General features: G+C 36.1%; 2 protein-coding genes and 1 long non-coding RNA gene across 9 annotated transcripts in view; 1 reads left to right on the forward strand and 2 right to left on the reverse strand.

Moving 5' to 3' along the window:
• Window positions 1-1,703: 1,703 nt before the first annotated feature.
• LOC139992721 (uncharacterized) lies at window positions 1,704-8,892 on the reverse strand. Its single transcript, XR_011801186.1, has 6 exons — window positions 8,673-8,892; window positions 6,816-7,841; window positions 6,643-6,742; window positions 5,865-6,121; window positions 4,979-5,059; window positions 1,704-2,697 (listed from the first exon to the last, which is right to left on the reverse strand). It is a non-coding gene; the product is annotated as an uncharacterized lncRNA (long non-coding RNA).
• Window positions 7,716-13,703, forward strand: Ninab (neither inactivation nor afterpotential B). Of its 2 annotated transcripts, none has more exons than XM_072013831.1 (10): window positions 7,716-7,816; window positions 9,805-10,061; window positions 10,391-10,537; window positions 10,614-10,755; window positions 11,412-11,562; window positions 11,822-12,051; window positions 12,132-12,314; window positions 12,389-12,820; window positions 12,904-13,002; window positions 13,146-13,703. In XM_072013831.1, exons 1-10 carry the CDS (start codon window positions 7,739-7,741, stop codon window positions 13,314-13,316), a joined length of 1,890 nt encoding a protein of 629 aa, XP_071869932.1. In that variant the 5' UTR covers window positions 7,716-7,738; the 3' UTR covers window positions 13,317-13,703. The 2 variants fall into 2 exon arrangements, with proteins under 2 accessions (XP_071869932.1, XP_071869931.1); XM_072013830.1 differs by lacking the exon at window positions 7,716-7,816 and adding an exon at window positions 9,147-9,577.
• Clc-a (chloride channel protein 2) overlaps window positions 13,569-17,794 on the reverse strand; it is a 33,534-nt gene continuing 29,308 nt past the window's right edge. For 5 of the 6 annotated variants that reach the window (XM_072013814.1, XM_072013816.1, XM_072013811.1 and 2 more), the window contains 8 exons: window positions 17,568-17,730; window positions 17,034-17,264; window positions 16,598-16,833; window positions 16,333-16,524; window positions 16,061-16,203; window positions 15,694-15,862; window positions 15,378-15,605; window positions 13,569-15,297 (listed from right to left, as the gene is read on the reverse strand). In XM_072013814.1, the coding sequence (XP_071869915.1) occupies window positions 15,124-15,297; window positions 15,378-15,605; window positions 15,694-15,862; window positions 16,061-16,203; window positions 16,333-16,524; window positions 16,598-16,833; window positions 17,034-17,264; window positions 17,568-17,730 (1,536 nt within the window). In that variant the 3' untranslated portion in view covers window positions 13,569-15,123. The remainder of the gene's footprint in view (window positions 15,298-15,377; window positions 15,606-15,693; window positions 15,863-16,060; window positions 16,204-16,332; window positions 16,525-16,597; window positions 16,834-17,033; window positions 17,265-17,567; window positions 17,731-17,794) is intronic. The other variant, XM_072013812.1, reaches the window with a different exon arrangement.

Raw genomic sequence — 17,794 nt, forward strand, 5'->3', positions numbered from 1 at the left:
TGACTTTGAACTTTTTATTAACTCGTTTTCATTACTGTCACGTTAAGTTTCACTGGTTACTTTCAATTGACATAAGAATGATGACCAAGCAAACAGGAAATGTTCAAAGATTTTATTAGTTTGCCAATCTAGCAGCGTAAAGTCTTTGTTATGCGAGCCAGAAATATTAAATCTTAACCCATATTAACGGTGAAATAAAAATAAGTTAATTTTCTGAGGGACTTCTGAGATATCCCAATAACGATACAAATTTTAACTTATGGGTAATACAAAAATGTAAATATAGTTCGCAATATGTTACCCTTTTTGTTTATTCTTCAAATTATCTATAAATTTCTAAACATTTCTATAGGATCCTATTAACAGATTAAATTCCTATATCAATATCGAATTGTTTTCTTAAACGTTTACTTTTGATCTTTAAAGCGGAGGAATAGAAACAACACGGAAGGAAAATCTGTTTTCTTTGAGCAAGAATTAGATTAGGTAATAATAAGTAAATTGTTGTGTTCCGAAGAAATAGGTCAACTATCTGTGGTACATCGAGATCGATGAATCAAGAGTTCATGTGTGGCACGCGTGCTAAGAGATCAATCGTCGGCTCCATTAGATCGATCACGGTTACTATTTAATTGAATAATCAAATCAGAGGATAATAACGTGTCGCCGGGCTGACTCGTATGCGCTATCTACTGATTCTCACGAATCGATTACTCGTCACGAGGATTACACGAGGATTTCTAGAACTTAATCACATGCTTAGGCTTTGGAAAATTACGGAAAACCTCTTACTGCATTACGAAGACTGATCATCCGTTACATCAATCCTAATCAAATAAACAGTACATCATGTTACAGGAATGGAGTTATCATGAGAAAAATATGCATATTCTGACACAATCTTCTAGCAAATTAATGTTTAACCAATGTAACGCTAATATCTTTTCGACGTTACCAAAGAATTTGTTCGGAATCAGTGACAAACTAATCGTGTTATAAGAATACAGACTGGATTCTGATATTAGCTATAAAAATTCTAACAATTGGGTCTTACTTTAATTTTCCTCGTGTTACTTTCTAAGATTGAAAATCGATTACGTAACAGAGAATGATACTCTTCTGTTACTATCATCACGTGTACCGAGCAAGTACACATGTATACATGTATATATGTGATTTCGTGTTACGAGTGTAAGTAGCGGATCTACGGTGTTCATGGGCGGGAACCATTTCACTCTGTGGACAGTGTTGAACACGAGTCACGAGATCCGATAAAATTTGATAAGTCACTCTCGTGATCTGAAAATGAGTCACGCACTTCACAACCTTCTGAAAATAATATGATTGATAAAAACAAATTCTATTATTTGTTCGTCGATTACGTGACGTAAGTTTGTTAGATCTGTCTTTAAATATTGACCAAACGGATTTGAGACAACTTGAAACATTGCTGAGAATAGGAGACAGTTTCAAAATACGACTCGAGGATTAAATTGATCGTAATCATTATACATATAGAGAGATGAAATTTTGAAAGAAAAACAGGTTCGTTAGGAATTTAAAATCATGAAACTTGTGTATTTAGCATTGTCTTGCGTTATATTTCAAAGTCAAACGAAGCTTGCAAAGAGCTCTAGGACATGAATTAAATGATAGTTACGTCGATTAATGTTCGGTTGGTAATTGGAATACGTCTCTTAGAATAGATATAACTGGAATTTTTTATAAGTTTCTTTAAAGAAGAAGAAACTTAGCAGGAAAAGAATGGATATTTAAAATTGATAAATGATGATATTTTTATTGATTGTAGAATAGATCTAAAATCAATAAACAAGTGGAAAATAAAGCCCGAGGAAAAATTCCACGTGGAAAAAGAGGATAAAAGCGAACAATAGCTGATTGGTAGCAAAATTCTAATATTAGAAAAATTCTTATTTATTTATTAGCATAGGTATTTTAAGTATACGATGTTATGCGTTATACGAGTTTATAGAGGCGTTTTTATATGCGTTAGTCGCAGTTAGCCGACAATTCTCGCAGATTCTCAACATTTAATTCATTCAGACTCTCAATGGTTCAAGAACAAGACCTACAAAATCAAAGATAAAGATCTATATTGTCATTACTTTCCATAATCTCTGAATGATTAAAGAAGCAGCAATCGCTCGCATTAAAATAAAAGGGTTTACAAGTGGCTATGAGTAACGAGATGTCAAACGAAACGCAATAGAGTTAATAGCACGAGAAAAACAACAGAGAATTGAACGGCACACGAAGGAGCATTTAATTAATCGACGGTTTAGTTCTATATCTTCTACGAACTTTGTCTTCAATTAGAATTTGTATTAACTAAATGCGCAACCACTTCAGGCAATATAGTTTTTATATAAACTATTATGCTGACGGAGTTAATTAACGAGTTCAGGCCTGATAACTCTTGTTTGTATTCTCACATCCATCGCGTACATAGACAGAAATTGTCCGAGGCTTTCAAGACCAATAGAAGCGACATCAATAGAAATGCTTGATTTCTGGCGAGTTCTCATGACGACTCGACGTAAGTTTTAAAAAGTCGCATAAAAAGTAGTTTGATACGAACATGGTTATCGAACATTGTGAGGAATATGGATATCGCGAGTGATGTCACTGTAGCGGATGTTCTTGCTTTCTTCGCTCCCGGACGTATTCACGATAACGCTATAATGACCAACAACATTATGTTATAGATAGTTTATAATGAGTAGCTAAGAGTTAAATAAATACGTTTTCAGACAAGTAATAATGATTTGAAATCTATCCGAGGAAATTTGATAATGAGTTCTAGTAAATACTAATTTTAATAAGGATAAATTTCTAAAGTAATAAATCTTTGCACTATAGAATTTCTGTGAACGTACTATTCGCAACGATGGAACGAATAGTGATAGATATTCTTTTTGTGGAAGAGATTTTCTCCTTCTTGACTCGTGAAAGTGATCTATTTCTATCGATAGAATTTTGCTGTATGAGTTTTCCTAGAAACGAGATTCTCTGCACAAATTATTTTTTATTTCTTTTATTAAAAAGTTAATGCAAGTAATTTATGTAAAAATGAAAAAAAGAGAAATTAGAGATTCTAGCTAGGATTTTGATTTTTGTTACAAAGGGTTCGTTTAATTATCTTCTTAACATTAGAGAATTTAGATGCCTTCCACTTTTTTTATAGTTACTAATGTCCGAAGCTGCTCTACATTAAGAACTACCTCGATTATCTATAGTACTTGACATTCAACAAGAAACATAAAAACACCATAAAAAATCCAGGTAGAAGTAAAATCTCTATAAAATGAAAAGTTATTCAGATTTCAAGTAAACACGATTTTGAATTTTCTAGATCTAAGGATTCTCAGATTATAGGAAACATTAGTGCTATCGCTATTACTATTAAACTAAAGCATTAGTATTGAACTAACTTGTAAATTACTTTGTATTTATGTAACGAAACACCTGATTATTGTGACGTCTATGAAAGGAGGATAAGATCGTTCTATCACTTGGTGCCGATTCTCAAATTAATAATGTTTGCCAATGTCTAGTTTTGGAAACAATCGAACATTATCAACATATATAAATAAATCATTATTTTTTTGGAGTAGTTTAAACATATTTCTTTTAATTGTTTCAACCAGGAATATTCAACACCATAAATAAAATAACGTTATCGTCCATGTAACATCTTCTTCTTTTATTACCTGTGTGAAATTAGGTTTTTCTCGATCATTACATCAGACAATATCGTTTCAAATGTATTTTTAACGGTATTTGTAACGGCGGTCGTTCTCGGGAACTTTTTTAACGAACAGGAGGCAATGAATCATGCGGAAAAGTCTTGTCACATGATCTGCTTCCATAGAATTACTCATGCGTCATGGGTGTAGATTAGGATGTTGAACGATGCGTGAGAATTTCGCGATGCACTCTTTATAATTATTATTATAGTGATACAAATGGTAATGCTTTTCTCTTTTTACGTTATACGGAATTGAACACAAGAGACTGTGAAATATTTCTAATTTTCATAACTTGCAATTCAAATATCAACCTTGCACTTTGCACTAGGATTTATCCTTAGCATTTAAAGTGATCGTATAAAATATGAAACATCATATCTAATCTTTGCATAGGAGTTCTCGTTAAAAAGTGTTTCAGTAAAAATACAGTACGAAATATATCATGAACCACTTATTTGTGTCATGAATTTCAAAAAGTGATAAATGTTATTATGAGAATGAAAAATTTTTATATATTTGATAAATACCTCTACAAAAACAGCGGAATGGTAATAATAGCTTTTATCGGTGCGACGTGTCTCAATAAACATGCAGTGAGCTGAATATGTAACGATTTGCTCTTTATCGGAGGAGGTAAACATCAAGAACAAGTTCATATAACGAATTATTTTAAAATGTAACTTAAAATAGACATGCATCGTGCTCGCGAAAAGTTAAGTAAGTTAAGTAATATTTATCGATTAACATCTGTTGTTTATTTTCTCCGATTTCTACTCATTCAGATTTGAATAAGGCAAATTAGTTTGACACGTAATCGCGAATTCTTACGGTCATTCTTGTAACAACATTATGTGATTTAAAAATAAAGTTAGCACTCATTACTTTCATTGACAGATGGCAGACGACTGCTATTTCCTACGGAAAGTCTATCTTTTATTGAATGTCTCTTTTAGCGACTTTATGACATATGGCGCTCGAAACAATTGCAGATGGCATACCGAGCAAACAATATACTCGATTAAAATATCCTTGGAGCATGCAGTTTTGATAAAATTATCTTTAAGAAGTTGTGATCTGCCTCAACAAAGTCTAGGAGTTGACGGTTTCAGAGTGGTTGATGAACATGTTTTAATTGGAGCATCTTAACGCAAACCTTTTCTAATAACCCCATCCTTCAATCTTTTGCATTTAATTAGATATCATGTTACCTGGTTAAAGTAGTAATGCTTTTTTACAGTTTTTCGTACCTTCGATAATTCGGCGATCGTTCAGGATAGGCCACTTATTTCCTGTAAAAGTGAAAAATGGATAATTACATTTGTTACGTGCACACTGCACGTGGAAGTGTTGATCGATAAAGTCAACAGCACTGAGAATTAGATTACGTAATCAGTTAAATACGTTACCGTGCATCTATACGAGAAAACGTGGTTAAAATGTGCTTAAAATAATTATAGCACGACGGTAGAGAATATTACGTAAATCGTTTGACAACCGAGAAAACTGATGATTTCAAATAAAATATTCTCGAACTTTATATCGTTCGAATCATACCAGAATCATTTGTTCATAACTAAACATAAAGTATCAATTTTACACGATATGTATCATTTTCTGTTTTCAAATATACTGTATATGAGGTAGGTAAAGTAGCCAAATGAGCCGAATCGTTGACACGTAAAAATGTCGATATTCCATTATCATTACCTTAACCTTGACCTACACATTTACAGGACGCATAAAATTAAAAGCATGACGATCGCCGTGTCTTAGTGCGCACAAGCGACTATTTTTAATTAAAAAATAAAGTAATGAAATAGGGGTAAAGTATGTTTCATTATGTTATGTTAAAGTTGTAGATATTTGATTGTAGATTACGCCATGTAAGATGAAAGAAGATATTCAAGATCACGGACAGTATGTATTTTCAGACGTACAAGATGCCTCGCGGTAGCTATGCAATGATCTTCTACAAGTAGACTCGATGAAAGTTCTAGACGATTGCATTGGCTTTCTACACAGTTGGTTTGTATGACGGCGCTAACACGATTTTATTGTCTTTGTTTGCGGGTACGGACCATTCACGTGACATACCTCTCGCGTCGAGCACGTGACTGGCACGTGGTACGAGCATGTGTGCACCGTTTCATGCAGAACTCCACGTATCGTTGCTTGGACGCGAACTTGGGCGAGCAGTAGGCTATGTGTCATGCAGAACGTTTGACCCACTAGTTAGTGTTGGTTAGTGTGCACGCTAGCACGTAGAAAACAAGCTTCAACGCGAGACGCGTGCGTCAATCAACTTTATGCATCTTCTGCGTACCAAATTTCCTTTGTAGATATCTCGAATCCTGTAAACAAGATACCGACACGTAAATATGCACCAGATGCATATATCCTATTTAGTTAAAAAGATTTGATTAGTATTTCATGTTACATATACATATTGGTAATTATAATTATGAAAAGGTAATAACATTGAAAAATAATTATTTATTATATTTTTTATCTTCTCTGGTTTATCTCCACTGATTGACGTCATTGGTAGGATAAATTCTATTGGAGAAAGTGCAATTTTTATTCGCAATTCATGGATGGTTATTATGTTTGACTGTAAAATGGAAAATTCCGTTCAATGCGTATAATATGAATTCAATTTGTAACGCGTTCAATAATAATATTACTAGTGAAACATTTGTTATAATAAAATCCTGCTCTATAACGAATTGACAGCCTACACTCTCTTTTCGAACTTTCTAACTCAATACATATGTAAGTAACACTTTCTTAAGTTTACGCGAAAACAACGATGATCGAGAAAGATTATCACGATACGCTATCATCCGTGTTATTTCGTCCTCGTTACAGTTACCTTCAATCTCTTTTCCTCTCTCTCTCTCTTGTACTCTTAAGCGATTTCTATATCTCAAATTCCTCCTCGCTTGTTCAATTAATGGTTACCGTGTACCTAACTGAAAACAAAATTCAAATATGATGGAAAGGAAAATATAGTTGAGTAAATGCAAAACGAACGAGGGATCAAACCTGTTTGAACCTTTTTTATCGCGTTGATCATACAACGATTAATTGCAGTCATCCGCTAATATATGAATTACAGTTAAACATTAAGCATATCTTTAGTTGCTTAATGATGCACGTGATTCGGATAAGTATTATCTTATCTGAGAAACAGGTGCTCATCAGAAAACGGAAGTTCATCCTTGAAATTGATCTAAAATCTCGATCTAACATGAAAAAGATTCTGATATCAGCCTTTAATTACTATTTAACCTACTACTATTTTATTGCATCGTTGATATTTCTGTCTAAACGCGAACAAGACTCAGCTGCAAACACATGCGACTACATGCATACGCATAGAATGCTAATTCCTGAGAGAAACGACTGGCGATATTGAAAAGATGGTCACGGAATAAATTAACTCTTAGGTGGTGACTTAGAATCATTGTGACTTCATTGCGTCTTGTTGACTACCAATTTAAATCGTAAAGAAAGTTGCTAGTAATAACTGGTAACAACAAATTAAATTGTTTTGTCTTCTTCTCTTTCCCTGATATTCCTAAAAGATATTGTATGTCAAGTGATAAACGAATTAAAAATTTACAGCGATGGACAAAAGTTAAGATTAACACAGGTTAGCTTTTCTCGTAAAATGCTTTTGTTCATCGCTGTACATGAATTTTCAATGGAAGTTAAGTTTGATATATTATTTATTATTTATAATATCAAAAATTAATAATTCAATAATGAGAAATATACCACAGAGGAGAAGGTTCCAGACGAACGCCTGAAAAATATGTTGACGAACATTTCTGATGGCAACATTTTGCTTAACCACAACTAGTTCCGCGAATAATATTGGCCTGAGGCCAAAAGTAACAAAATGATCGGCATTCAGCCAATGGAATAAAATTTGCACGAAGTTTGTCACAAGAACGCGACGCAGGATGTCAGAGTTCTTTAAGAACTCAATTGTTCTAGAGAAGCCATCTATTCTGGACTGCAGCATCGCCACCTTGTTCCCGGTAATAGAGACGTTGATAGTGTTACCTGTCGAAAAAGATGGTTGCATCAAATCGGTCACGCGTTTCTCACGGTTGATTCGTGAACATTTACGACAAAGTTAAATAAATACCACGCATTCAGGGATATAGAAACGGAGCGTAAGCTTAATTTATAGACAGGAAAAATAAAAATTACTTCAAGTGAGTGGGAAACGCAAAATTGATTACGTATACCACGCATTTCCACGCGTGCTTTGTATTGCTAATTTTAGGAACTATTAATCTAAGTTCTTGCTAAAAATTATTATCTTTTGGACTTCATCCATTGTTAGAATTTACAAAATAAATTGAAGAAAAGATATATGTCACTTTTTCCTTTAAACGTTTATGATTTACTTTATGAAATAATGCTTAATCATATTCGTTAAATATCAACTGTTAGTGTTTTATGACAAATGATGAACATACACAGCTGCGCAAATGCTAAACAGTATCCGACAAAAATTAGGCACAATTTACTTGTTCGGAAATGGCTTCTTCTCGTGTCTACGCTACGTCTCTATATTCCTATATCTACAAAGAATATATATCTTCATTATCGAATCATCTATCATTGTATATGTATGTCGTACATATTAATTAAAAGTCACGAGTACACAATGAAGAATGTCATTAAACTGGTATTAAACTTAATACGATGATATGGAAAGCGATATTTCTATTTATGATTTGACGTAAATTAAACGTGTGAGATATTTCATGCGGTTAAGACATTTTCCCGAAGAATTTCTTGCCTATTTGTGAGAAAACGACTCCCTCGATGGAGAACACATATCTAATCTATTAAGCGATTATTTCTACACAGGAGAATAGTTACCATATTCAGGATCGGAAAAAAACTCTGTTTCTATTCGCCTAGTTCCCGATTCATGAATATTCCAACGTGAGCGAGCTCCTTGACATAAATTATATTTTATCTACGACTCGTGTACTAATTTTAAGAATCTATACGTAACGTGGATTTCATTCCGACTGCCATCTAGCAACAAACCGCAGAATCTACTTTATCATTACAAACGATCGCCGATAACATAAATACCAACACTTTCTACATGACTAATAAAAAATATACATTTTGAAATAAATAAATACATAAAATCGAGATATACTCCTTTTGATTCCATTAATCGTTCCACTTTAATGTTAAAACAAATCGTAACGAATCTTCCATTGGTAATTGGTGAGAAACATGTCACGTGTCAATTAACCACGTGCGCCAAAGGATTGCCAGGAGTTGGGCAAGGGTGAAGTACACGTGACTGATCGTGGGGCTTCGAGCAACCGGTGCTGGTAATTGGATCACGGGAGAAACTACATTTTAAGGTCAGCAGATTATCGGAACAATGTCATTCGTTCGTCGAAGCCCCGAGAGGAACGATGGATTTCACCCACAAACGAGTCTATCAGATTTTGTCAGCGATCCTAGACCCGTTGACGAGAGAATCAGACGAAAACGAAGAGGATGAAACTTAACGCTAAAGTACCGATACGTGCCTCTCAAAATTAATTAAAAATAATCTGTGACCGCGAAAAAAGTTCATGTACGCTCTTAGCTCCTTATTTCTGTCGAATTAGCTTGGATTAGTATCCGCGAAAGTTATTATGAAATCGTCTACGTTTAATAGATCGCAATCGGAAAATGATTTTTCTTCCGTAAAACTGCACGGACTCGACGACCTGTTATGCAGGAAACGAATGAAATTGTCCAAGACATCGTTTCGAGTAAGTCCTCGTATAAGTTAATCTATCACCGCACAAATTGTTATTTTATTCCAAGCCTGTTTTTCAACATGATTAACGCTGTCAAAAGTGTCCACGAGTATAGTTTCTACTGTGAAAATATCTTTAAAGTTTCGAACGAATTTTAAACTGTCTTGAACAACAGTAGCTGCAAAAGCTCGAACTTTAAACACAGTAAAAAATTTCATCTCATATAACTTCGATCTTAGTTGTACGATGTCGAAGACTGTCTGAAGACGAGTGAGAACGAATTGGAGGAAGAGAAGACGAATTATTTTCCAAACTGCGACGCGTCTGTCTGGATGAGATCTTGTAAGAAGGAAGTGATCGAACCCATAATTGGCGAAGTGATAGGGAAGATACCAAGTTGGCTGAAAGGAACTTTGTTGAGGAATGGACCGGGTAGCTTACAAGTAGGAGAATACAGCTTCAATCACCTGTTTGATAGCTCAGCTTTATTGCACCGGTATGTTTTTGTGGTAGAAGAAACATTAATAGATTGAGATATTAGTTTTAAAAAGACTAATAACAACAGCAAAAAGACTAATTGCAACAGTTTCTTAATGATAGAAATTATTTTTTAAAATATACAGTTTACATAACTATTCGACTTCAATACGTAACCCAGACCTTGAAAAAAATCTCCATGGCACTAACGAAGCAATAATAGCTGATTGTTATCGATTATAAAATCTGAGGTCGGAAGCCTCACGTAACGTTCATACTGCATCCACGAAAGGTGGAAATCTTTAAAGTATAATTCGAATAATTTCGTATATCTTCTGGAAAAAATAGATTCGCAATTGCTAATGGGAAAGTGACGTACCAATGCAGATTCGTTCAAACAGACGTGTACAAGAAGAACAACGCTGCCCAAAGGATAGTGGTTACTGAATTTGGCACAAAAGCAGTACCAGATCCTTGCAGAAGTATTTTCCAAAGGTACCAAATGATTCAAATAAAACATTAATAAATTATGATATTCAAAGAACATAGGTATTGATAAAATTTTGTGTAGGGTCGCAGCGGTATTCAAACCTGAAGACGACTCTGACAATTCTATGATATCTGTATACCCCTTTGGTGATGAGTATTACACATTTACGGAAACGGCTGTGATTCATCGTATCGATCCAAAAACTTTGGAAACTACAGGCAAGGTAATGATTCTTATGCATGTATATTCGCTGTTACGTCGCGTGAGATGGTTCGTGCGACGTCCCTTATGGTCTGGCCGCCAAGGCCCACATATCATTACACTAACCCGCGATAAACCTAAGGAACCACCATAAATTGAATCTTTTTAGCTTAATCTCTACTCATTTTCGATAAGTATTTTCGATTTATGGATGGTCCTTAAAACAGTCCTTAGGTTTATTGTACGCTCTTGCGAATTACGGAGAAAGCGGATGTTTGTCTGACGGAAAAGCAGGTTTTTTTCTATGAACAAGGACACCCATGAGCCGTGTGGGCAGGAGACTTTCTTCTCATATTTTTATTTATTAACGTTGGCTATAACTAATGGGCATCGCGGATCGTTTCCTACCGAAAAGTGTAAACAACGAATCCGCGTTCTTAGTTCAAAAAGGCACCCCTATTATCCCACAAGAAATAAGAGGATCGACCTGTTCGTGGTGTCGATTGTTATAATCGTAACAGGAATTTACGAGCTTCATCGCGATCGCGTCTCCCCGCGACTGGAAGGAAATACATTCGCATTGCTTTATAATTCACTTTATGATGATTGTATGATGGTTGCACGATTATGATCGTGATCGCCTATGAGGAATTTTATTCATCGATTTTATGATCGCAGGTAAACGTGTCAGATTACGTTGGAGTTGTGAACCACACGTCTCACCCTCACGTAATGAACGATGGCACCGTTTATAATTTGGGACTGAGCGTGACGCCAAGAGGACCTTTGTACAATGTCGTATGCTTTTCACCAAATCAAATGATCATTGGTTAGAGTTATCCTGAATTTCTAGCTAATAATTAAAACGTGGATATTTATGCAAATTTATATTTCAATGAATTCAACTGAAGGAATGAAGTCGAAGCAGAAATTTGTTTCGCTTACTGTATATCACAACGAGTACTCTTACTTTGCATATTTTATATATTTTTGTATATCTTTACATCGTTCGATTTTTGATAAATGCATAAAAATCCGCAAAGTGGAAACCATTGGTAAAATAATGTCTTCTTAATTAATTTGTTCAGATGATTCAGGAGAGGAGAAAGAATTATCTATGTTCGACCAAGCCATCATCGTCGCCAGTATCCCATCTCGATGGTTACTGAATCCTTCTTACATGCACACCTTTGGTATCACTGAAAACTATTTCATTATCATAGAACAACCATTAGCAGTGTCTCTGGCTACCGTTGTATCCTGCAAAATAAAACAACAACCAATGCGCGCAGCTTTGAAGTGGTACGAGAAGGAAAACGTAAGTCAAGTCTATAAAATAATTCTCTTAATTTTTAATAGAAGAGCGTGAAGAGATATATCTTCTTTTTATCGTGACAGACTCTCATACACGTGGTTTCGAGAGATACTGGATTGTTGGAGAGGACGTTTATTTCAGAGGCATTCTTTTATCTCCATATCATCAATCAATTCGAAACACGTGATCGTGATTACGTGGTACTGGACATCTGCTGCTATCGTGATGCCAAGATGTTAGATTGTCTGTTTGTCGATGCAATGAAGGTGATATATAATTTTGATGAAGTTAGTTAAAGGGTGGTAATGGATCCTAGATGAATGTTTTTGAATGATTGCAGAATTTGCACAAGAACCCTGACTATGCCAAGATGTTTCGGGGCAGACCTTTGAGGTTCGTATTACCGATGAAACGTCCACGGTCGGATGTACCATTGGAATATAATTTGATTACCGCAAAAACGGTGAACCAAGGTCTGGAGTCTTTCCAAGATGACTCTGTCAGATGTCAAAGTAAATCTAGTTCAGAGTTCGTTGAAACGTCGACAAATGACGAGGAGGCTAACAAGAGCAAAAAGAATGATTATAAGAATATTCTTCAACGAAAAGCAACCGCTCATAAACTCGCCAATGGTAGTATCTTTGTAAAACCAGAACTTCTTTGCGATCTGGGTTGTGAAACGCCACGTCTTAATTACGACTCCTGTCTTGGAAGAGAGTATCGGTACTTTTATGCTATTTCTAGTGACGTGGACTTGGATAATCCCGGAACGGTACATATCGTCTAATTTTACTTTTTGTATAAACTTTGGTATATTATGTTACAATTACTGTTATGAAAAATATTTTTTTATAGATCATCAAGGTAGATATCTTGGAAAAAACAAGGAAAACTTGGTGCGAAAAAAACGTTTATCCAAGTGAACCGATTTTTGTACCGGATCCTAATGGCAAGGTAAGAGATCTAGAGATCTGAAATCCTAAAATTTCTATGATGTCTGAAAGAGTAGAGATTATAAAGAATCGAAGAAAGATATTCTATAAGTAAATGACTATTCTATAACTAATTTGATTTACATATCTATCTCAATATTTCAGAACGAGGACGATGGCGTGGTTCTCAGTTCTATTGTGTGGTCTGATAAAGAGACACGCGTTGGATTGCTGATTCTAGACAGCGTGACTCTTACAGAAATCGCAAGAGCCATCTTCGATACTCCTGGCCCCGTGCCAAAATGCTTACATGGTTGGTTTACCTTGGACAAGTAAAATAAACTGAGGTTTTCGAGAGATGGATATCGGATCTTTGACTCATTGATGGAAATGATTTGGACGTTATGTGACATGTATAATATCAAACAGTTGATATATCTTTGTCACATCATATTATATTTTTCAGTTATTTCCATTTTGTTGGCTTGATTATTGCTTTATTAGTAGCTTCGAAATTAGAATGTTCCCTTTGCAAATTGCAAACTGCAAATTGCGATATTAAGAAGAATATCAACTGCACAATATGTATATAATATAATAAATTATTTAATGTCTTCTCCCGATTGTACAGTGTATTTATATTTGGCGATTAGTGTTTTGCATAAAGCTTCGATGACGTGTAACGCAAATAAATTTACAATAAAATGGGATGCATCGTGAGAATATTTGTCAGATGGAATGTAAAATGCCCTACTCAAACATTGTCCTTAAATTAATATCCACAAATATCCGGTCCGTCGTATCAATCCACAGAACATTTAGTTTCTGGTCCTAGATACCTTTACAACTATTAATTAAGACATCGTTTTAAATTACGCTACGTTCTTGTTAAAATAATCTACTGTCATAAACGCGATATCTCTTCGTCGGGTGTCTAATCAATTGAAACAAATAAATTCTGGCAACGGAAATATCGATTTAGGCTGTCTGTATGCCCTTCAGTTCGATATAACAGAGCAGCAAGGCGAATAAGTTCATCTTAATTCGTAAAAGTAATCTATGCGCACATTACTGCAAAATTTAATCAAATCATTTAGAAGATCCTCTCGAGCACGTTCGTGCGAATAGACTTATCATGACTTAATAAGTTTCACGTACTTAGAGTTAAAGATTACAATAAATAGGGTTGGCACAACCATAGTCATAAAATTAGATACTACAAGAGCACTTAACGCGAGCCACGAATGCTTTCTTAAATAATTAACTCGATAAAATCACGCTTGTCACAAGTTGCAGAGTATGCCCGGTTCCTTAAAACATAATACATTAGTGATCACGTTTATGACTCGCGTTGCTGGCCACTAAATACAGACACGCGATTCACAGCATATTTCTTAAAAGGCGAAGCCACTCGTCGGGATTCATTGGAGCACCACGTTTTAAAATACATACATAGTTCTCGAGAAACTTCGACATTTCAACAAGGCATGGTTCGCGCCCAAGCCATGGGACAGGAGGATGTTCCTCTGAGCACTGATATCACCAAGTCAAAGAGTTATATTAACGCGTTACAACCATTCATTCTCAAATACGCATGTGGTAACTCTCACTCTCTCCTTTTCCCTGTTTCTACATGATTATAGGATAATCGGAAAAGGAATCACGCGTGCAAAAAGGAATTCAGTTAAAAGGAAAAAAGCAGGAAAACTTGACAGACCCTGATATGAATCTTCGGTACCGAAAACCACAAGCAACAATTGCCAAATCGTTTACCAATTTTCAGGTTTAATACAGGACGACACGTTCAATATCGAACGCCTGTCACCGTTGTGGAAAGCCTTGAGAATTGTTCGCTCTGCACGATGGTCTTGTCCCGAGATTAAGTACGAGAGATGTTCAAAAGCGAGCGTGACTACGCAAGCGGCTAAGAGTATGACTTGTTGCTCGAACTTCACGGGGAGTATTCTACGCTCACGGAAGAAAGGGAATATTTTATTAAAAAAAGAAAAATAAAAGGAAAACACGTCTCTCGTTCGGGTCATATTGCCGATCCTGACAATACGACTATCACATTTTTGCTTCTACTTATCTCTCTCTCGCTCATTCTCTCCCACGTCTTTCACTCCTTTCCTCCCTCTTTCACTCAGACTTTTTCAACTTTCTCGCAATCAACGGAAGCGATAGAGTTCATCGTGCTGACGTTCTTGCTTTCCGTGTCCGTTTCACTCTTCGCGATACTGGATGTCGAGACGCCTATATGAGATTCCGAGTGCATGGGCAAGATTCCAGCGTTCGCGTCTTCTATCGCTTTCCTTAGCTTTGAACAACAACACACAAAGAAAAAAGATCAGTCAATAGAAGGAATAAACACAATATTTCTATGGTTAACAGACAAACCTCTTTCAATCCTACAACCCCAACCAGTCTTCCAATAGCCGTCACGTAAGCATGATTCACTCCGACCATGCTGAATAGACTGTGAACTTTCAACAAAGACGTTCGCTCAACCAATTGGAACGGTGCTGGATCGATGTGACACCTCGAGAAGTCGACCTCCAACATCATTTCACTTTCTTCCCACCGTTTCTGATCCTCCGCTGACATGTCTATTACCCTCTCGCGAGGCTGATCATATACAGAAATTATTTCATTACATAGAAATTACGTTATGTCTATTCAGACGTGGATAATCAAAAAGAATACATAGATTTACCAATTGTACTTTCTTCGAAGTGGCGGGGCTCGGTGCCAGCATCGGGGTATGAGGAGGTACGTCTTGACTATCACGCCTGATAGCACCTCCAGATCCGATCTCTGGATCTGGATCTACATCTTGCAAAGTGGCTGACTTGCGAAAAATCGCCTCGAAGGCAAGGCGTATTCTGAAATTGCAACAATGTGTTAAGAAACGAGAAAGGCATATTTTTTCTTTGCGGGCTACGTTGCAAGGGGCACGAATAATATTTTAGTTAAATGAATTACGCACGAGCAAAGAAAATTCAGATTCGACTAGTTTAGCCAATTTAAATCTGTTTATTTTCATTTTCTCATCCTGTAAATATAAAGGTAATTCCTCTTACCTGCTCTCTGCACCAGTGACAGTGGTATAAGGAGTAACGGCGGGGCTGACTAGTGGGCTGAATCCTTTCAACGTGAAGGAATTGGTTTTCTTCAAGATCGATTTCTTCGGTTGTGACCCAAATACCGGGGAATGGTAAGTGTGCTGAAAAATAACACGCGAGAGATACGGTGAAACGAGAAGAAGGAGCTACATGGTGAACAGCACACGTAGTTAATTGAGTAAATGTACACAATTATGCGTGACCATTGACGTTGAGTAGGCGTGACTTACATGGTCAGGAGCGGCAGCGTTGTTTGGAGACATTGTTAGATCGTTAACACTTTGCCTCTGCATCTTAAGAATATCTGGTGCCGGGATCACTTCAAACCTGGACGGTCTCCTTGTTCTTTCCTGGTCCCTTAACTGACGTTCCATTTCTTCTCGAGCTCTCTCCTCGGCCTCTTTGTGCCATTTCTGAGCCACCTGAATGGAAAATTCAAATCCACAGATCTTACCGACGGAAACTTAGAATTAATTATTTCTAGAAATAATATACTACAATGACTACCTGCAGCCTCCTCTCTCGTCCTATATGTTTCTCAATCAGTTTGATTAATTCCAACCTTTGGATAGATCCAAGCAAAATCATAGAATCAGGATTATCGACCAGAGGAAATCCACGTAACTTGCGGTTTTCTTTTAAAATTTCCTTTAATTTCTGATAGGTAATTCCGTGCCAAATATTCTTCACATCACGAACCATAAAGTCCTCGACGTACACATTGTACATGCCTATAGCACACAAGAATTTTTCGTACTAATTTTTTTTCTTAAATCCTAATTCATATAGAGAGGATAATATTTAACAAATTTATTACCTCCTTATGGAACTTCCTTTGGGAAGCTTGTTAAAAATAGTAAGAGTTCAGAAATATATAGATTTAGGTTGTTAAGGATGCAGAGGATTTAACAAAAGATTATTAAGGATTTACCTGAACTGGAAGGTAGTAGGTCTGGTAAGTATGGCAGCTTCTTAATCAGAATGATACTGTCGTATATGCTGGGTTGAAGAAGCGCAGCGATGGCGTTGCTGATCAGCACGGCGATCATTATAGGAACAATGTGAGTAATCTGGCCAGTCATCTCAAACACGATAACACTCACGGAGATTGTATGGGTCACAGCACCGGAAAATGCAGCTGCTCCAACGGTAGCGTAGCCTCCTGAAGAACAATTTCTTTCAGTCGAGCTTCTAACTTTTAATGCTCCAGTCGCGGACGATATCGAAATCACTATTTGCATACATATTCTGTTAATTTCGGTGAACCATGCTGTTTGTAAGATGTAGGTTAATAGAAAAAACTATCTCCTTTTTCATCGTTTATTCTGACTTAAAACTACTACTGCATTAAAAATCCCCTTATGATAAACCTATAGGATGCGATTTTGTACAGAAAAATATGAAAATCGCCCGCGGCCGGATGGTTAAAAAAACTTCTCGTTTTATTGGGAAAATTCCAAATTACCTGGTACGATAGGAGTTATGATACCACCATAACGAACACCATTGGGGAACCATAGAGCCATGGCTTCACCCACAGCTCTGCCTAATGCAGCACCGATTTTGAACACGGGGATGAAGATTCCCGATGGCACGGGAACCGTGGAACTTATGATCGAAAAGATGAACTGAAAACGAAGCTCTTAATTTCATTCCGAACTTCTTCTAAAGACGCGACGAGTTTATTTGGCT

The sequence above is a fragment of the Bombus fervidus genome, chromosome 12 (genome assembly GCF_041682495.2).
Source record: "Bombus fervidus isolate BK054 chromosome 12, iyBomFerv1, whole genome shotgun sequence".
Lineage (NCBI taxonomy): Eukaryota > Metazoa > Arthropoda > Insecta > Hymenoptera > Apidae > Bombus > Bombus fervidus.